General features: G+C 35.2%; 1 protein-coding gene across 1 annotated transcript in view; it reads left to right on the forward strand.

The window, feature by feature from the left end:
- Window positions 1-1,785: 1,785 nt before the first annotated feature.
- Window positions 1,786-21,956, forward strand: part of Synj (synaptojanin) — a 36,486-nt gene continuing 16,315 nt past the window's right edge. Inside the window, exons 1-9 of the mRNA XM_071582578.1 lie at window positions 1,786-1,996; window positions 3,034-3,120; window positions 5,497-5,764; window positions 7,798-7,962; window positions 9,159-9,303; window positions 10,735-10,908; window positions 11,006-11,178; window positions 11,636-11,717; window positions 17,419-17,571. Coding sequence (XP_071438679.1) covers window positions 1,870-1,996; window positions 3,034-3,120; window positions 5,497-5,764; window positions 7,798-7,962; window positions 9,159-9,303; window positions 10,735-10,908; window positions 11,006-11,178; window positions 11,636-11,717; window positions 17,419-17,571 — 1,374 coding nt within the window. The 5' untranslated portion in view covers window positions 1,786-1,869. The remainder of the gene's footprint in view (window positions 1,997-3,033; window positions 3,121-5,496; window positions 5,765-7,797; window positions 7,963-9,158; window positions 9,304-10,734; window positions 10,909-11,005; window positions 11,179-11,635; window positions 11,718-17,418; window positions 17,572-21,956) is intronic.

Here is a 21,956-nt window from a genome sequence, read left to right on the forward strand (position 1 = left end):
CGAAAGATGGCAACTCTGTTGTTACATATTGATACTGTCACTGCTGTGTTAGGAGAGCTGCATAGCGACAACTCACAGGTGCATACAGTTGTTGGGTTATGACCTGTTAGTGTGCAGACTAGCCTAGTGTGTTCATCCGTTACGTTTTCGTTTTACTTTCCCTCATATATTGTTGTAATATTATGCATTAAAATAAACAGACGTGAAATGGTAAAAGGTAACAAATGGACTGCTTGCATATTTTAAGATTAGTGTTGATAAGGACTTATGGGACACCATTGTAAAGCCTTCCTTTTGGCCAAAAAACTTATTAGAGAATAATTATTTTCTTTTCTGAAGGTTCACACTGAAATTTAATCCAATGATAACAAACTGCTTTAACATTCAGTGCCTCAGAAAGAGAGCAAATGAGCTTGAAGTATATCTTCAAGGTAATATACATGATTTTCTATGCCTATCAGAGCATTGGATGAGCAATGAAGATTGAATTCTATTAATATATGTGAGTTTTACTGTATTTCATTTTCCATGAAGTAAGTGTGAAAATGGTGGTGCCTCTATTTTTGTTTATGGAAAAGTGGCTTAGGAAAACTGTGAAATAAAGGTACCTATACTGTTGAGTAAGACTTTGAATGTGCAGCTTATGACTGAAAATGTGATAATTTTGGAATCATTTTACTTAGGGTATATTGCTTCAATTGATGTGATATCAAGTGTTTACAGAAAATTTGGATTAGGTTTTGAAATTATTGTATATTCCTGACATAATTGTTATTCTAACTGGTGACTTTATTTGTGATTTTCTTTAAGACTCTGTTCGCAAACAGATCTGGGTGATGTTCTTGCCTCTTATGGCCGGAAAATACTAATTCTAGTGCCTACAATAGTGACCATAAACACAGTAATCACCCCGAAGGTTGGTTTGGTAGGTGATGATAGAGTTCACCCAGTACTAAGCCCTATATGGCATGTGAAACCCACAAATCAGGGTAGGGGAGCCAGTTATGGTTTCCTAGGAAGATCTGGTACCTGGAAAAGTGCACAGCTTGCCCTGGAATTAAATCCTGGGGCTCCGGTCAGTAGTCCAACGCTCTACCCCTGGACTACTGCGACCCACTATAGTGGCAGGTATATAAAAAATACCAATAGACAATGTAATTACGAATTATGATCAAATGTGTTTCTTCTGTGTCAGATTCAGGACTGTCTGACCATTATATTCTTGCAACTACATTGCCCCAAAATAGTCTGGGTCAACCAAACAGGCTAACCTAGGCTAACTTTTTAAAATCTAGCTTCAATTACTTTCACTCATTGTCATTGAACACCTAATTTATTTAATAAATGAATATTTGAGATGTGAACGTTATCCGGACCAATTTAAAATTAGTATAATTATACCACTATACACAAAAAAAGTTGTAAAAGCTGTTATAAACTTAATTAGCCTTTTATGTCAATAGCAAATTTGTATTAATCATTTATACGAGAAGTAGAGTATTGTGTCTAGAATGAAGTGGAAGATTTATTTAAATCATAAATAAATCGTAAATGTGGTTCAAATCTAGAATTTTCCTATTGAACCTTAAAATTGAGAAATTAAAATCAATCACTTTAGAATTGAGAAAGAAAAAATCGCATGAAAGACTGTGGTGGCGCTAGTGTTTTATGCGTAAGTTTGAGTTTCCTATCTAAGTAATGATGTTTCCAAGTTGACGTCTGCTGCTTAGTTCATGAGCGCATTTAGTACGTCAATTGTTCAGGATTGCTGCCGCAGGTGATAAGGAATAGGGTGATGGACATGGGGTTATTGTTAGGCCGAAAGGCATAATTTTTACTCCTGGAGAATATTTTCCATAAAAATTAATTATGGCGATGGGAAAATGTTTTCGTGTGTTGGAGAAAGTAAACCCACCGAATCCATATAGCGTTTTGCTGGAACAACGCAACAAGGATGAGACTTTATTATTTGAATCACAGGCAGTAGCTGTTTTGTGTGGGTATTTGATTTCATCATAGCAAAATTGAAAAATAATTATAATTAGTTGTCATGGCATGACTCCTTAGTCGTCATGAGGTTGTGTATCTTCTTTTAAACAGGGAAATGTATATATATTTAGTTATGAGTCTGAAAGACGTATGAATATACAATCCTTTGTTTGAAATTTTATTTCGTTGCTGAGACCTTATTGGCAATTTATCTCTCTCTGTCTGTCAGAGCTGTGTATTCTTATGCTCTTGATGTTGGATGACATTAAGTTTAGGTTGATTTTTACGTAATGCACACTATCCTTGTTAATTTAGGCAAGTATTTGAGAAAATTACATTAGTTTTTGTAGCATTTGTTTGGAGTAATTGAATTTTGAAAGGTAATGTGTCAATCTAGAGTTAAAAAATTTGCAACTTTCACTCATAATTAATTTGTTGGTCAAAATTCTAAACTGTTCGCTGGTGTCATTATCGCTATTTATACTTCAGAGCAATCTTAAAACGTTCCGGGAGAAAAAGCGCTAGTTGGCTACCTAACACTCATAGGAATCTGTTGCCCTGACTCAGTTGCATCTGGAAATTGCGCTACCTTGCATAGGGTTCGTTTCTTAAGCATTGAATTGCTTTCCATTTCCTTTAAATGACATTGCTTAAGTCTGTTTGCTGTGAATCTGATCTGTATTCAACTATTTAATGATATTTAAAAGTAACTATCCCTCTTGTACGACTATTTTGACAGGACTTACAAATATTTATGACTTCGTGGGAAGCAGAACCTTTATGCTGCGTCATTGATAATGATTATTTATTAGTTCCTTTTACATAAATTTCCGGTGAACCTAAATGGAAATAATGTTGGCCATAATGAAATGTTATTCACGATGATGATTGACATGGTAACTCTCAGATTCGCTGAGACTTTTTGCTTTAGGACCATGGAAATAGTTTTATTTTATATGCTTTTTGAGGGGCAATATAATATAATGAAACCATACGATCAACAAAATATGAACTAATAAGACCAAATTTTTGTCTCAAATTTAGCACCACAAGAAACCGAGGCTGTTAAGAGGAATTACAAAAAGCTTTGTGATGCTTACGGATGCCTTGGAGTCCTGCAACTTAATGCAGGTAACTAAAATAATTAAGAGGAAACAAAATTATGCAGGCGCAGATCCTAGCTGCGTAAATTTAAAAATATTTCATATAAATGTCTTGTTGTGAAAAACATTATTTTATTTGTATTTATTATTATTTATACTATTTAAAATATTATTTATATTTGTTGTCAAGTATAATCAATCGATGGGGTATCAGTGGGTTGAAAGTAGAATGATACATCTCAGTTGGATTTTAGGGATACGATATTTAAATACCATTTCATCTACTCCAAATTCAGTTGAACTTTAATATATACCTGAATCTTGATTGTTTTTAGTATGAGCATGTGGTCATGATAATTGAATAAGTACTGGGGTTTAAACTTGCGGAAGTTCTCCTGTAAACGGATGGTGATCAACACTTATAATATAGTGCTTATAAGTAATGTTCCACTTAATGAAAAAGTGAAGGCAATATGCTCATTAATCCTTAAATAGGCTTTCTTTGGATAGATTTCTAATTTAGGGTAGGTAATTCTGGAAGATTACTGGGGGATTTCGCATGATTGGTTCATGGTTGATGTAAGCAATTGATTCAATTGTGTTTTATTACATATTTTGTTTTGAGTACACCTATCTACATTCTTGCTTAATCTCAGCTCTAAAGTTAATATCGAAACTCCAAAGTAGTAGGAAATTAAAAACATTGGGTTATAAATCAACAGAAGTATTTTAGTATATTAGGATATTTTACAAATATGAAAAAATTGAGGATAAACAATGAAACTCTTTCAATTACATTTACTGCAGTCCAACCATTATATGACATTTACTATATTGGTCTCATAATGATGAGGTTAATCATATATTATCTATTAGAAACTCACTTATTTATTTTAGTTAAATTTATTCTTAGATTGCTTTGTGTGGCTTTCAGAAGGTGTTGGTTTTTGGAGAAGAAATTCATAATGGGAAAATTAAAAATTGTGCATGCAATTAATTTTACCTTAACGTGCACTGCACAATTTGTTTTTTCTATGTTTAACTCTTATTTAATTTATTATGAACCTCTCATCTAACCTTACAAAATGCCCTAACAAGGAATCTTATGAAGATGCTCGGACAGTTATATTACCTCTGAAATTGCCCATACATAATGTAAAAGAATGCACAACAGGAGTGTCTTTCATGTGCACCCCCTTGAAGTATATAACCTTCTACAATGGAAAAATTGTTGGTGGTGATTGCTTCAGGCTTTTACTTTCTCCTGATTTTTCATCAATTTTGTTATAATTAGCACTGCCAAATCAATAATAATATTCTCATATCAAAATTAGAGGTGCCTCAGTCGTATGAAATAAAACTTCATGACTGCATCTGTTTCTTCTATTGACAAGAAAGTGCTGATTATTTTGTGTTGTGTCCATTATGTGATATCTTTGTTAGTTGATATTTTACTAATGAAGTGTTATATATATTTCAGCATGCATCAGTTAATATGATTCTCTCATTTCCTTTATTTACTACTCTGCAAACTTGGTCGGACAGCTTGGTTTGGATTTGAAGTGTAGAGTATAGTTTGGGGCAGGAATGAAGCCAACTTTCAAAATTGCAGTTTTCCTGCAAAAATCATTCTTAAATTTATAAAATTCTTTCAGGCATCAGTTTCTCGGACCAGAAATAATTTTAATTTAGTGGAAAAAGACTGGCATCAATTGTCAGTTGCCAATTTTGCCAGTTTGCCTTTTATAAAAAGTTACATTAAACATCGCTAATTGTATGTAATTCAGTCTTGCACCTCAATAAATACAGTCTCGCCCTTTTCTCTCATCTTCTTTGCCATCTTTGTCTTCACACTACAGTTGGCAGTCTAAAGAGTTGTTTGTTCAAATATAAGTGTAGGCCAAAATTTCTGTGCTACTTTTGCAAATTCAATGGTTTTTATGATGTTATTTTTATTTAGTTAAGCTGCCTCACATTAAATATTGTTGGAGGATGATGCAGCATTAAAAATTCTACAGTAATATGCACTGTATCTCCCAAATTGTTGTGAGGCAAGACAGTAGAATTCTTTAATGTTTAGAGTTATTGTTCTTATTATCATTTAATTTATGTTTGAACCTTTTATCTTTCCTTATATTTGCTTGATAAGGGACAGCAACAGGCCTTGAGATTGAAGGCATGGTGGTGATTCCTATTAATTTACCCTAGTTCTTTTGAATTGCTTGATAAAAATACAATGCATAAGACTTTATCGTCAGAAATTCTCTGTATAGTACCTTTGTTAGACCACATTATAAACGTGCTATCTAGTTATGATCACCGTGTTGTTCAACAAAAATTTCGAAAGATCAAATTCGCAATTATTTTTCATAGTGGAAATGTCATGCTTTTGTTTCTTTTTCAGGTGAAACATCAGTTTTGTTCCTTGTTGTTGTGTCTGGGTGTGTGTCGGTGGGGAAGGTTGCAGATGCTGAGGTGTTTCGCATAACTCAAACAACATTCATTTCATTACGAAATCTCCCACAAGATGACGATCGTATTTCGGAGGTCCGGAAAGTGCTCAACTCTGGAACTTTCTACTTTTCGTGGTCATCATCTGGAGAGCCTTTAGATCTTACCCTATGCGCCCAGAGAAGACTGAAAACAAAAGAAACAGACAACAGATTTTTCTGGTATTAGTCATTCTTTGAATGTATATTGCCTAAGTTAAAAAGCATGTTTTCTGTCAGAAATGATTATTTGGTTATACTTTTTCTTTCTTTTGTTGCTTTGTCTGTTGCAATTTACCATTTGAAAAGAGCACTTCTTGCAAGTTAAAATGCATTTTCAGATGGTATTTTAAAATATTAATGAAGTTCCATTTTGTAGCTCATTAATCTGGATAAGGAACCTCTGTTAACTTAATAATCAATTGCTTTTTCATGTGTTTGGAGATCCTCAAATATGCTTGAATGTAAAAAGTGACTTTGTGCATTTCAGTACTTAATATTTAATTCCATGTGCATGCATGTGTAGTTTCCTGGAAAGTATCTCTAAGTTTGGCTTGGTGGGCATTGTCAATGTTTTTGGTTTGTTGCCAGTGGAAGGGCTAATGGTGCTGGTGGTGATGATAACGTTCATTGGTGCAGAGATTATGATGGGCACTTGATACATGCAAAGTCAAGAACACATAAAAGTTGGAAGAAGTTATTAAATGACAATATTTGGGTTAAAATAAAATCAAGGAAACACACAATATATGGTGCGCAAAAGCCTTAGATTATGTTTTCCCTCTCCAAGAATCCCTGATTATAGTAGAATAGGGAGGTCAAAAATAATTTGGTGAGTTTGATTTTAAAAAGTGAAATCATATCAATGTCTTTAACCTAGCATTATTTGTTATTAAGCACTAACCCTATGCGGCTGTTATGCATGTGGTTTATCAAAATCATTTTGGTGTATAGTCTCATATAATTGCACACTTGAGTTTTTACATTGGACAACTAATTGTTATTAACATAAAACAGATAAGAAAAAATGTATAAGTAAAGCAGAGGTGGCAAATTTAATATTTGAGCTGGGGTGCACTTATTATTGGCAATGGACAAGCAATATGGCTCTCCTTCAATTTGAGAAATATATTCGGACACAGTAACTTTAACTGCAGGACAGATTGCTATGTACAATTGGAGATTAAAATTCCCCTTATTACATTAAAAGCAAGACACCCATGGATGAAGAAGTTTGAACAGTCCTTATGACAATTAATGACTTGAAACAAATGGAGTAGTTCCGGGCATGATGAGGTGGAATTTGAAAAGAGAAAAAGAAATGATAGTAACAATTTTTCACTGGATAAGTTAAATAGTACAACCGGGTTTCCATTTATTACATTGGACCTGAAGATGATCATAAGATGATGAACCCAGTCATACTATTAAACTTATTAAGTGGAAAATTGTTACTACCCTTTTTTTATAATGGTGATAAGTCCAATTGTAATTTTGCCAAACCAAAAAGTAAAATTAGTTGCCCTTTACTGAAATAGTACATACAGACACCTGTATACAGGTATGTATTACTGTCTCCTAATTTCATTGATTACTCAAGGAAACAAATTTTAATTTATTTATTTTTATTTATTTATTCAGTATAAGTCCGAAAACAGCACATTCTGGCCTTTACATCGAACTATTAACAACGATAACAATGATCACATTTACAAACACCCAAGCCCTAGGTGGAGGAAAACTCACCCAGGCGGGAATCGAACCCGCGACCCTTGGAATGGCAGACGAGGACGTTACCCCGCTGCCACTGGGGTCGTTAATTTTTTTCAATAGCATTGAAAATTGGAGGGTTCTTATAAAATATTATTCTTTAATTTAAAACATGATAAGTTATGATATGACATTTTTTCTTGTTTTGTTTAATTCAGTGAAATCATTTTTTGGTTAATTTCCTTTACTTCTATAATTGCATTGAGCCATGGGTAACATCTCTTCTTTGGACATTTGTTATAACATATGACTTCTCTTTCATTCGAGTGCCTTTAAAAAATCTATGAATTGTAGATTACTTTTGAAAACAGCAGAGTAATGGTGAACAATTAATTCTTTGTCCTTGGCTATGCTCAATGTAAAGTATATGTACATATGATTTACCACAGGTGCATTTCTCTCGTTGACTTCCTGAAGTGTATATTCTATTATGCATAATGCTATAGGAACAGAATGCTGCACATCCATTTCCTGAGGTTCAGTGTCAACTGTTCAAAATGGTTGCTGAAGGCTATGTGTGGCAGTGTTGAGATTAGAACTGTGTACGTTGGACATCGACAAGCTCGAACAGCAATCATATCGCGCCTGAGTTGCGAGAGGGCAGGGACTAGGTGAGTGCTGTGCTCAAAGGGAGCCTTTCTCTGACCTCTGTAGAGTGAAGGACAGAGTTCATATGTATGCTTGTGTGCACGTATGCCATTGGTGAAAGAAAGTGGGGATCATACAGCTGTGACAGGTTTTGATCGAGAAGGTCATTTCTTCTAAATTCAGATGGACTATGTATTTGATTGGTAGTATTAATTAATTGTAGTAGGGACTGGAGAGCATTAAAAAGAAAGTCAAATGTACGAAGAAAAAAAGTCGCCTAAAAGTCTCCTGTTTTAGCCATAACAGTCTCCAAAAGTCTAGAAAAATGTTTTGTTTAGTTTTCTGTAAAGCAAAAACATTACAGAAGAGTTCACCTCTTCCTCGGCCATCATTTTCAAAAAATACCTTCTCAAACTGCTGGGTTAACATTTTAGAATTGTAAATCCGATGAGTACATTGAATGCAGACATGCTGGCTGAATATAACTAGTGGGAGGAATATTCACAGTTAAAATTCAATTTAAAAATGTTTCAGAAAAGGTTTTATAAAATGAGAAAACTAAATGCACTGATGGCTGCTCTTGATCACTTAGAAGCCACACTGATATCCTTTCACTCTTTGTCACCTTGGTATGACATCCGTTTATAAAGTAGTCTATTTCAAATTACATCCGAATGATTTCCACTATGGTGCTTGCTCAGAAAAAAATGTAATTTTGGCACCGAATTATTGTAGCATAATTTTTTTTTCAAACTCTGTCTTATTTTATCTGAATTCTATCATTAATTTGGAGAGTATTAGTTTTATGTAGATTAGAGGAAATCATAATGCTGATGATTTTACATTTGGATAAAGATCAAAGAAAGCAGACGGAGGCATTATTTAAGAGTGACCAATTGACTGGGGAATTTGATGCTCTTTTATTCATGAGTGCAAGAGCCCCAAATCATTTAGTAATGTCTGCTTGGGATTTCCGTTTTTCCTATTTCATAGCACTTTCCTTGGGAATGGCTAAAGATTGGTTATTGTAATTGAAATATTTGGGTTTCTTTATAGTTCCAAAAATTTTCTTTTTTTAAAACAATTTTGTTAACCCAAAGCAGTAAATTAATAGTGGAATTTATGTATCCCTCAAGCAGTGACTACTTGTCAAGGCAAGTAATACTTTATTATGGAGTTTTGAACCTAATCGGCTAATGTTGACTCATTGATTTTCCAGGTTTAATGTTCGTGGAACTAATGATGATGGGCATGTAGCTAACTTTGTTGAAACTGAGCAAGTAATATTCCTAGATAATGAAGTTACGTCATACTTACAAACAAGAGGCTCAGTACCATTGTTTTGGGAACAACCAGGTGTTCAGGTGATACAGTTTTCCATGCATGTTTTTTTTGTTACCATTGTTTGCATGAATGTGTGCTCCTTAACTCAGGTTTTGTATATCTCATGTCAGGGTGGCCACTCAGTTGGGCAATTAAAATAAGAGTCTGGAATTACGTACGTTCTTCAAAATCTCATGGGAAAATGAGAAAATGAAATGAATTATTTTGAAAAAGTACAGAAGTTGATATTTGAATCAGGAATAAAATGAGGGAATAAGAAATTTATATAATTTTGGATCAATTTGTGTTTGCCATAGACTGCAGGCCCTGACAAGAACTAAAACTGTAGTTGAACTGGTTTCATGATACCGTTAACAAGTGAAGTATTGAGGGATGATCTTCAAGAAAATGCATAATTGGATTGCTAAAACTGGGAAGAAAAGTCAGGAAAAATGATAGTATATTTGCCAGGTGCTATATATGGCGTTATTGCAGGAAAAAGGAGAAGACAACTCTTACAAACCGTCATTTGTTCATCCCATTGTTGAAAAACTTATCACATTGGTTACTGGTGTCTTCTATTTCCTTGTGGTGCTGCAGCAGGCATGAGAATGGTATTTTTTTAGCGATCCAGCTTGCAGCAGACATAAAGTCAGATGAATGAAAAATAGACTCATTGTTGCTTGCGTTTTCTGATGCATTGGGTCTGCAGGAAGGGGTACATTTCTGCATTGCAGGCTTGAAATCAGTATTAGCCATGTCCCTTGAGTCATTTGGCAGCAGTGAGATGTAGTGAGATTTTAGTTTATGGTGTGAACATTGTGAAACTTGGGGATTAATTAGCATGAGATTTATAGATAGGGGGATTGAAATATTTTCACAAAGTTTCACACAATATCTTACGAGAGAACTTACTAAGCTTAATATTGGTAATCCATATGCTATCAGTGGTATATCAATTCATTCAGCTTCCGAGGAAACTTTTGGGTTCTGCTATTGATGAAAGAATTTGCAGTTTTATTCTTTATTCCCTTAGAAACTGGTGATTTTTTGGAAAAAACTCATTCCATGAATATGGATAATGGATAATAAACATTAATGATTCATATCACCAATTTTTATTTGCTCTAAAGCCAATTAATACTCCCATTGTTCATTTTGCTATTCCTTAATATTTTTCACATCAGAATCAGTCTGTTTTAACAATTCTTGTTGTTATTGAGGAAATGTATCTTTCATTTTTGTTGAAGTCAGTTTATAAACCAGAAACTTTTGATTAGTCTACTTTATTCACTGACTGAGTTGTGCTTTCTGTATGTCATCAGAATGTCTATTGTGTTTATCCTTAGTCTGTCAGAAGCTCTTACATTTCTCCTCTGCCTTTTTCATGTTTTTGGTGTATTAATTTTAGCTTGTGGTGTAGCTCGTTGTAAGTGCTTGTGTAATTAAGGCAATGTATTTCTTTTTTAAAGGTGGGGTCACATAAAGTAAAAATGTCCAGAGGCTATGAGGCTTCTGCAGCAGCTTTTGACCTTCACTTAGGCCTTATTAAAGAGAGATATGGTCACCAAGCGATAGTGAATCTTCTAGGCAGCAGCTTAATCGGAAGCAAAGAGGGTGAAGCCATGCTCAGCCAGTTATTTCAAGTACTTATACTATTGTTGTTTTGTGAAATATTTGTCAATTTTTATAAATTGGTGTTGGAAAATGAACATTATTCTTTTATGAATAAACTTCCTACAGGCTCATCATCAGGCATCCTCTCATGGTAAAGATGTTCCTCACATTTTGTTTGATTACCACCAAGAATGCCGTGGAGGGAATTTGAAGAGTCTCTTGAAACTGAAGAAGAAAGTTGCTCCATATATGAATGCCTTTTCATTATTTAATAGCCAAGGAGGTGGTGAAGTAATTAGGTATAGTTTCTTTTGTCTCTTCTATTTTGATTTTTTGCTGAAGCCTTATGCCATGAGCTTGCTATGTTTCCTCTCACTCTTACTAGCATGCTCATTGTTTGCTTGATGTTAATTCATGGATAATGATTGTACATTTTTTTATGGAGTACGGCTAGTTTTTCTTCATTACAATCATTTTCATCAACTTCTGGACTGATGTCTAAGCAAAGTATTATGTGCATGCATTTATAATGTAAGCATATGCATTGCACAGTTCATGTGTCCATCTGTCTCACATTCATATTGCTCTTTAAGTGATAATTATCTGTTTCTGTTACCATATCACTTAATTTCTGGTAATCATGAGATACAGTTGTAAGAACAATTCTTTGAATTCCCAAACTCATGCAAGTCAGTCATGTGACATATTTGCTCCAAATAGAAGTCTGCTTTTAATTCCTTGATTTATTTGTTCCAGGGAGCAGAAAGGGACCATACGCACCAACTGCTTAGACTGCTTGGATCGTACCAACTGTGTGCAAACATATTTTGGATTGGAGGTAAATATACAAAATATTTTGATTGGAGTTATAAAGTTTTCAGCCTGTCACAGGACAGGTTTTTAAAGTCTTCAGAAATTAATGAAATGTGTCACAAAGAAAAATGTGTGTATATTGATAAAATTAGCTGTTGTTTGAAGAGGAACTCACTAAAGCTGTCTCTCTAGTGCTCAATTATTTTCTGAAGTGGTGAAATTTATTGTTCAGTTTTGTAGGAATACAAATTTATAAAATTTGAATATCATAATGATGATTATTGGCTGTGGAAAGTCATTTATGATGTGTATGGAGCACTTCACTTAGATTTCAAATATTCCAAACAAACGCAATGCAATTGGAATTAGAGTTTGAATACAAATCATACAGTCACAGGGACAAACGAAAACAGTGAACAGGAGTGGTAACAGCATGCATAAGAATAAAATTATTTATCAACTGATAGAGACATGAATTTATCCCCAGTATAGAATGGATGTTTGTACTGGAACCGATAAAGATTAGACTTTAATACCCAACATTTTTTATTGCCCTTAGTTTTCTAGGTAATGATATAAGGAATTTCACACCAGCATAACAAGGATTCTTAGCAAACATAGCAGAGTTATGAGCAGTTATCCCCTAGTCATTATAACTTCTTGGCCTTTGACTATGTACATCAGCATTGGTTATGAAATTGAAGATGGCTGCCTTCTGCTGCACAACGATAATAGCATGGAAATTATCCATGCATGGAATCATTGAAATTTTGAATTTTTTTATAGTATGGTCCACAACTACATGTCCTTTGAGCTTTGTGTAGGATCCTCACTGGCCATTTTTGCGGCTTAAAGAGGCACATGGAATGAATGGCGAGTGTGCCCCCACATAGCAATGCCATATTTCTCTTGATTATGAATGAATCATGATGAGCTGAGAGAGGTGTACTAGCATCTACCAGGGTCACAGTTTTTCTCAGAAGGTAACATCCTATGGCAACTTTAGAACTTCATGTATCAACATGAGTTTCCCAGGATAGAGACTTATGAATATGCATCCTCAAGAAATTCGTCCCTGAAGAACACTCAAAGAGAGGACCCATTAATCCTCAAAAGCAGGGAGGCTGTAATTTTTCTTTAGTGGGGATGATATTGGATAAATGATGTTTTCGCATTGTCATCGGGATGTATGCACAATGACCAACTGACAAAATAATTAGGGAGGTTGTGTTATGTATAGGAGGAAAAGTATGGGACTTAGAATAGATCCCCGAGAGAGAGCTCTCTCAATCATCAAGGGATTAGAGAACGCAAATGATTTTGACTCAGCTGAGTGGAAATGAACCGTTTGTGATCCTCCTGTTAAAAAAGATTTTATGCATTGGTTGGCTATCCCAGAGATTCCATTTTCCTTAAGTTTCATTAGTAATACAGTAGTACTGTATGATCAACTTAGTCAAGACCTCGTTTTAAGTCATAATAAACAGAAAGAAGCATTGCACTGTAGAAAGCACAAATTACATTTTTCCTTCTGTCAAGTTCAATTAGGATATCATGATGAATTTACATGCTGTAATTTCAGTTGATTTATTATTCATGAAACCAAATTAAGAATAAGAGAGAATACTGAATTTACTTAAGAAGAAAAACTGTCTATTGTACATTACTTGTTTCAGAGTCTTGGAGAAAACAGATAGGATAGCAATAGGTGTTTAATTATTCATATTTTGTGGATCACCTACCATGAACACTGGGAAGACTAAAGCTACCTTTAATCTATTTGGTAAGACGCCAGAAGATAGAGATTCATTGTCTAAATGTGAAATAACATGGATCACTTAAAATTATCAATGCCTTTTAGGAAAGAGCATGGTATATCATTGTATCTATGTGTTTCTTGCTTATATTTTTAATAATACTGTCAAATTCTCTGTGGTCTGCTAGATGAAGAAAGACTGTTTTAGTATTGAGAGGAGTATCCTGTAATAGTTCATTAGACCTTAGGTAGGACTCATACATGTTAGCAGTCCAGTTATGGGATTGAGGAAATTTGATTTTGACATGACATAGTTGTGACATACAGCATATAACTCAAAAGCTGATATTTTGAGGGTTTTGTAGCATTCTTAATGAGGTTCCAAGCAGATTTACTACAATTATTAGGGAAATTATTGATGTGCACATTATAGTCTTTTATTTGGCATCACCAAGTTATTGCGCTCCTTTTTGATGGACTTAAAAGATGGCCTCAGTGGGACAAAGTCAGTTGATTTCAAATTATTTGAAGACTTTTTGAAATTAGCGAAAGCCTTATTTCTTGAGTGCAGTTTTTTTCTGGGGGACTGCGGCTTTTGCTGGCATCAGAGGGAATGAATTGAAGCAATGCAGGAAAATCTCATGGGAGTTGTTGAATTTAGTGCTGTTTGTAAAGACACGATCCCAGGATTGCTCTTGGAGCAATTATTGAAATTGTGGTTGAGCTGAAAATGAGTAAAAATGCTAATATTGGACCTCAATATGTAATGTGCTGAAGTCAGCATTGAAGAAAAACTTTGAAAACTTAGCTTAATGATCAGAGAAGTATGTATCCAAGTTTAGACTTTCATTCATGTTGGAGAAGATGTTGTCAATGATCGAGAGGGAGGTAACCCTTTTAGGCTCATTTATGAAAGGGGACAATTTAAAAGTCATTGGAGCATCCATTAAGTAGTTTCTCCTAGCAGATAAGAAACCAAACTCAGCTTTGAAGTCACCTCAGATGATGGTATTCACTGAATTCTTAGTATAAACACACAGCATCTGTGTGTGCATTAAGTGACGCCTCAAACCATTCTATACACAGTATCTGGAAAAAATGTCCATAAAAATGGAAAAGTCACCTTGTGGTGACCTGCAAATGCACATAATAGTAACATTTATGTTGACGACCATCAAATGCACTCCTTAGGACTCAAAATGAAGCTCCCTGCTGACTTTTCACAATGAATATTTTGTACTTTTAGGTGATTTTTCACAAAAATCAGCACACCACCATTTTTGTGTTCTGATCTACAAACATATGAGACCAAGTAATACCCATCAATGCCAGCAATTTTAATTTGATTAGGGTTCATCCAGTGTTCAGAAATACATAAAACATCAGCCTGGTGATCGATTAGAAAAAGTTCAAGAACATTCATTTTAGATCATATGCACTGAATGTTTAAATGTAACAACTTTAAGGCAGTTTGGTTGGTAAGATTTTAACTACTCTTATTAGCATTAGCGATTGTTTCTTCATTCATTGCACCTTTCAATTCACTCTCTCTTCTCAGAATGTAGTGGCATAGTAGACCCCTGATCATTACTGGGTTTGATGAATTTGTTTACGATGACTCCATTTGGCCTCAAGGGTGAAGTTATAAGCTTGTTGTAATGGAAATAATCAATGCCAATCTTAAAGGCACAGTAGGCGCTTTTCCCTGCAATTATTTTGCAAGATTTGCACTCAACATTGAAATTACTTTTGACATGTTCAGTCACCTTGATATTTTTTAGCATCTTTTAATATCTTGTTATGCCTTCACCTTATCATGCCTTGAAAAGTTGCCAGCCATTTGTCTTAATCTGTGTTTTTCTTCTTTGTATGTCTACTCATCGTAGTAGCGATCTTTCCTTTTCTACATGTTATAAAAACTCTTTACTCCTTACTCTACTCATCCATTATTTTTCTTCCATTCTTCTCCATATTCACATTTTAAATGTCTTCATTCTTTTCTTATCCTCTACTTCTGACATCTCATGTTTTATGCTCTGTACAAAAGCATAACTATTTCAACCTGCATTTCATCAATCTCTTCTGCCGACCCGCATTTATCTCTCTCGTGGGCAACCTTTTAGTTTTCACCTATAATTCCTTAACATATGCCGTGGCTTTCAAGCTACTTTCCACTTTTTGCCTCTTTTAAGTTATGCACTCATTCAAAAATGGATTATGTCATCAAGAAGTTATATTAGCGAGATGAATTACTGACAGTTTTTGAATTAAAAGAAGAGTATTTGAGCTTGTGGATGGTATGCTTTCCAGTTCCATATATGTTTGAATAAATTAGAAACATTGATTTGTGGATAATTTTCCAGTATCCAGCTTTCATCTTTAAGTGATGGGTCTTATGGGGTTAATCACTAAGACATCTCAGCTTCATCACTGTAATTACCAGAGGTACCATGAATGAGTGTAAAATTTAGGGGTGAGGGATTTTAAAAGACAGACTTCTAGGGTATCCCTATTTTCGTGGAACTTTCACATACCTGTTTAAGTATAAAAATAAATTCAGTTGAAGAGCAAAGGTATACTATGATTTGTAGAAATAAGTTTCATTTGTGCAATAAACTCAAATGCAATGAATGGGGGGAAAACCAACTCCACTATCAGGACATGTGGTATGTCATAGGTACATAATTAAGTTTGAATCAGTGAATACGTATTTCATTGCTTCAAGACCATAGGTACGTTCATTTTAGATTTACGTTGAACCAGTGTATTAAAATGTGGTAGGCACAAGGCACTACATATGTTTAGCTCGTATAATACTTTGCTTTTATAAGTTATTACTTAAATTTTTCACATAAATACACCTGGTACCATTATTATGAGGCTTGCAGCAAGCACCAACATGCATGAGTAAGTCAAGGTGCTTGATGGGTTCGTATCCTTGGTCCTTTCACTGTTGCCAACATTTCTTCTGAAGGTATTCATATTTACTATGGCAAGTTGAATTATACTTTCACTGATGAAAAATATAGGAAATATGAAATGAAATGGTCAGATGGCAGTTTTGTGACTTCAAACTTGTGTGTAATTTGTTTCTGTGTCTTCTGTCTTTAACATTGCCTTGTAAGCTACTAATGAAATGATATATGATGGATATAGTGAAAATACGTAATGCACTGCAAAGTTTTCAGCGTAGCCATCACTGCAGCATTCCGGCTTTTTTTTTCATTTGATTAGTTATTGCAAAAATTCATACCTGTGGGTATGTATAATCTATAGTTATTTCCCTGGTCTTATATTTACATATGTTGGTGTCAGTTATCTATTGTGCCTCATATTCCTTTGAATCATTCAAGAGCAATGTTGCCAAATCAGGAATTCTTATCTTCAAAATTTTCTTGTTTACCAGCATTCATATAATTAGCATGGAAGAATAGAAAATATAAATATATGCAGAAAATATTTGTTGCTAGTGAAAATGAAGCCGAAATATTTTTGGCATCATAGTGAAAGTTGATTAGTGGAACTAATTTGCACAAAAATTTGCCATGTTCCAGTGTACTCATGGGTCCAACTCCAGAAATTTTTGCATAATTTGCCAAAGTATGTTACTGGTGTAGAATCAATACTAGAAAGCATGTTGGAGTGTAATTGCTGCACCCTCACCTGCCAAATGATTGTATACCACCCTGAATTGTCATCTCCTTTGATCCAGAGTTTTCTGATGGAGGTGCTTGAAAAGCCAAGTAAAAATGATTGCCAAATATTGAATTGGTGCATGTCTGAGGGTGGCCACCATTCTTTCATTCCTTTGCACCCATCGACACCAGCCCTAGCAACTATTGTTCTATTGCGAATAAATCCATCTATCTATCTATTTGGGTTTTTTGTAATGAATACACTTTCAAATATTGTGTGTTGTCTGCAAAAAATGTTATTACATTTATTACTAAAACATTTGGGTTCTTTTCAGATTTTGTCAAAGCAACTGCAGATATTACAGCTGGATGATAAACCACAAATTGTCTCTCGCTTTGAGGAGGTGTTCCGGCAGATGTGGATCAACAATGGCAATGAAGTTAGCAAAATTTATGCGGGAACAGGTGCCATCCAGGGTGGATCAAAGGTTGGTTTATCCTGATCGTATCTTTGGCTAGTCCCAAAAGTATTTTTTTTTCCTTTTATTGGCAAGTAGGGTGTTAATGAAAAAATGTTACAGTTATTAGTACTATCCTATGCCAGAATTATGAGTGAATGTATACATATAAGAGGCATTGTTACAAGCATGGAGAATCTTCTAAACGAATGAATAATAATAATAAAATGTCTTGATAGGGGTAAGATTGATACTAGAGTGTCCCTTCCTCCACCTAACCCCTAATCCTAAGGAATACTGGAGAGAGCAGTAAAATGCACACCCTTAATGCTGCTCTATTTTAGGGTTGGCACTGTCAAAAAAATCCTGGGAAGGATAAATTGAGCTTCTTACGGCCTTTTCAAGACTATGTATATGAAATAATATTTCCTTAAGCCGTAAGGGTTAGGCATTAAATTTATGAAAGGTATTCCATGCTGCTCTGCACTTGCAAACTTTTCTGTTACATTCATGCATTGTTCATTCTATTCTTTTCATGGGACTCCTTATATTCCTTGCCTTGGGGTCTCTTCGACTACATTTACCCATGACTTTCTCGGTCTATCCCTTCCTCTTCAATCATTTTATGGTCGCGCTTAAATCTGTTTGGTGAATCTACTGTCATCAAAACTCAAAGTGCGAGTGAACCATTGTAGCTCACTTCTTTTGTACTTATCTATAAGCGATAAATCCAATCCACATGCTCTTCTGGCCCACCCACTCCCTACCCCATATTTCTCACACCACTCAAGCATGCGTGCTCATCCTTATTAAAAGTTTTCCCGTGGGAAGATGAACTTCCTGATCAACTATAGGGATTGCGGAGTTTGAGGGGAGATCCAGTTAGTGCGGTGAATAGCTCACACACCATTCAATGAGTACTCGGTGCCATCTCATCCTCCGGTCTTTTGCTTTGCCTAGATGTCATGGTTTCCTTTCCGCTTCGGAAACAGTGGAAAACATTTCTTAGGAAATGAAGAAACTAAGTTTTGCTTCTGGACAGTGATGTGGGGAAGACATTTTTACATAGCACCATTGGATCCATATTTTGGTGTAGCCCACAGGTTACTAATGACCTTAAGGCCAGCGTTCACATGTTTTTTGATCTCTGCATCCATTTGATCACCTTTCACAAACTATCTTCCAAGATATTCAAACTCATCCACCTGTTTAATTATTTCACTGTTTACCCTTTCTGTGCAATAATACTTCCCATTCTCCCTTTCAAAATGAATATGTTTTGGAAGTGTGTACTCACAATTTCATTCCATCCATTGCCTCAATGATGCAATCCAGGGCTTCCTGTGGGTATTGTGGGCTCTCAATTAGCAACATTATTGACATATTGTTTTTATTTAGTACCCTGGAAGCCACGGCTAGGGTGTTTGGCAGAGGGTGTTTACACACCAGGCTACTTTTGACCCGGAATACTTTTCCCTCCAAGCATGGTCAGACAATGTTATTATGATCCCATATCATTTGTTGGAAAAATAACTTCTCGAATCTATCTGTTCAACACTTGATCTCTCTAATTTTAGTGGCATGATCTCCCCTACGGAAGTATGATAGGCCTAATTATACATTTTCAACATAATTGCTAGAGAGACTTCCTTCCAAATTATGCAAGAGGTTTAATATGTAATGTAGCCTTCACTATGTAAGTGATTCCTAGCCTAGCTCCTCTAATAATTTTAACACGCTAATTAGTTTACCATAGTAAATTTTTGCAAATCTTCCTCCTCTATGCTGCATGTGATTCAATTCCCCAATCTGGATAACTTCATGAGGATCCCATACACTAGCAGCATATTCTGAATGAGGTCTAAACAGTGAAAGATAGCATTTCCCTTTAACCTTCTCGTTGCATTTTCCCAACATGCTTCTGATGAACCCCAATTTGTTGTGATATTGTTTGCAATTCTCCGTAAATGTTTCACCCAGGAGAGGTGAGTGAGGGTAACGCCCGAGTATTTAATCAAGTCTACACATTCAATTATGGTGTTCCCAATGCAGGAGGCATTCAGGAAGGAATTGCTCTTTTTCCAAGAATTCATCACTATGCACCTTTTTAAGTTTGATTCTAATTGCAGAGTGTTGTACCAGCATTGCATAGCATTAAGGTTTTCTGTTAAAGCTGCTGTGTCCCAAGGATTACAGATATCTCTGTAAACCAGTGCATTGTCATTAAATAAACATATCTTGCTAGTGACTATGGAGTCAATGTCGTTAACGTAAAGTAGGAATGAAAGAGGTTCGATGACACTTCCCTGGGGAACACCTGAAGTGACTTCTACTGCATTTGAGCTAACTCCATCTTTGACTACTCTTTGTACGCAACTATTCAAAAAGTCTTTAATCCAGCCCAGAGTAATTTTATATATGCCTGGCTTTGTGAGTAGTTAACCATGAGATACTTTGGCCAAGCCATCCTGCTGTTGGTATATTTTACCGTTGAATACAAAACTTTCGTTCTATGCCTGCTTTTAATGAGGAATAAATTTTGCATATCATCAGAGCTGGAACTTTGCTTTAAACTGGGTGATTTCAGTTAAATTTAGAGCTTCTGATCCCTTCCCTTGTTCATTGAGTTTTTAATGCCATACTAAGTTTGAAACTTTGAATGATGTCTGAATGAGGTGTTTAGCTTTCTAGCTGAAAGGTGGTTCGGAGCTGAAATATTATAAACGACTGGCATAATGGGAACACTATTCTTGTGGATTTTTGGCCGACCAAAAAATCAAGGGCCGATTCATCTCTATGAAGGCATTTTTCTCTTGAGCACTCATTAACACTGCACATGAATTTATGGAGGCTTTGCACTTTTTTTGATACTTGGGTGTGGGGTCCTTTGCAAAAACTGATGTTTGATTGTTGGAGGCGAACTCTTTGAGTATCTTTGCATAGTCTTTTCTATCCAGAATGACTACTGCATATCCTTTGTCTGCCTTGGAGGTAATGTCTTGCCCTGATAATAAATAATATCTCTATGCCATCAACGGATAGAATTATCCTTTGTCACTCCTCCAACCTTCTTTCATGTCTCCTCTTTTCCTTCTCTCTTCCCCAATTGGGCTTCCTTTTTCCAGCTCCCCTCTTCCCCAGTATGGTGTATATATGTGTGTGTTTGCCTGTATGTTGTCCAAGAATTGTGAGTTACTTGAAGATGTTACGCTGTAATGAAACTAAGGTCCTAATAAAACTTTTATGTGGAGAAGCCAAGTGTCTTCTTCCATTGGTAGGAATAGGATAGGTGTGTTGGATAGAAGGAAGGAAAAATGTGGAATTAAAGAAGGGTTTATTGAAAAGATGTCAGGTTGTGTGTTATTAGGAGAGGCAAGGAAATGTATTATTGTACTGTTGTATAGGTTGTGTCCATCTAGAACCTACCTTAAAATGGTAGAATATCAATATAAATAAAGAAAGAACATGCTTTATGTAGATTTTTTATTTTTTCTCGTCCATGCACATTAAAATAACTGATCAGCCATCACAGTAACTATTGATACAAGTTTAAAACAAAAGATAAAGAATTAAGAAGAGTCAAAGATCTAAAGATACTTTTATCTTTATGATATAAATAATTTTGCTTACATTTGTAAGATAATCCCCTTATTTCCTGATGTTTGAAAGTCATGAAAAAGTCTTGAAACCATGAGCAGCAAGATGAAATGCAGATCATCACCTTAGTGATTATGGGATTGCACATAAATACTGACCATTTTCTATATTGTCACATTTTTACGTTGTTTGTTTGGGAACTACATATTTATGCTCTCTAATCCACTTCTCATTCTAATAAAGCTATTTTGGGTCCACTATGCGGAGGTGTCAACGTTTTAGAGAGATACTCTATTCTGCTGTATCTTAGGTGATTTTGCAATGCTGTTCCCTTCCTGAGAGCTTTTATCTTTTTGAGCTCTAGATCCAACATTTTTTACATTTCTTGTTCTTTCTGCTTCACATTTTGCCAATGGAGATAAATTTGGCTCCAACTGTTGGCAAGGTTGCATGTGCTAGACCAAACCCTCTCTGCCTACCCCCTTTCAATAATTGCTTTTTAGGACTTAACTGTAACATTTGCTTGAAATGGTTCTGTTCCCTATACAATCTTTCCCTGTGTTTCTCTCTGCCTCTCTTTATCAGGTCCCTCTTTCGATTGCTTGAAGTTACCTGGTTATGAAGGTCATTCAGGGTTAGAACAACTCTGTGGTGGTTCAGAAAAAAGTTGAATGCTACTTTGCTAGATTTTCCATCTTGAATTCTACTATCACTTTTTCTTTTTACTCTCTTCAACTATTTGTGCTTTTCTTGGCCATTCCATGGAATAATGATACTATAATTGCTAATCTGCTCGTTGCATCCCCACAATTTTTTTT

Source organism: Hetaerina americana, unplaced genomic scaffold, assembly GCF_022747635.1.
Source record: "Hetaerina americana unplaced genomic scaffold, ioHetAmer1.1.p SCAF_12, whole genome shotgun sequence".
NCBI classification, from domain to species: domain Eukaryota; kingdom Metazoa; phylum Arthropoda; class Insecta; order Odonata; family Calopterygidae; genus Hetaerina; species Hetaerina americana.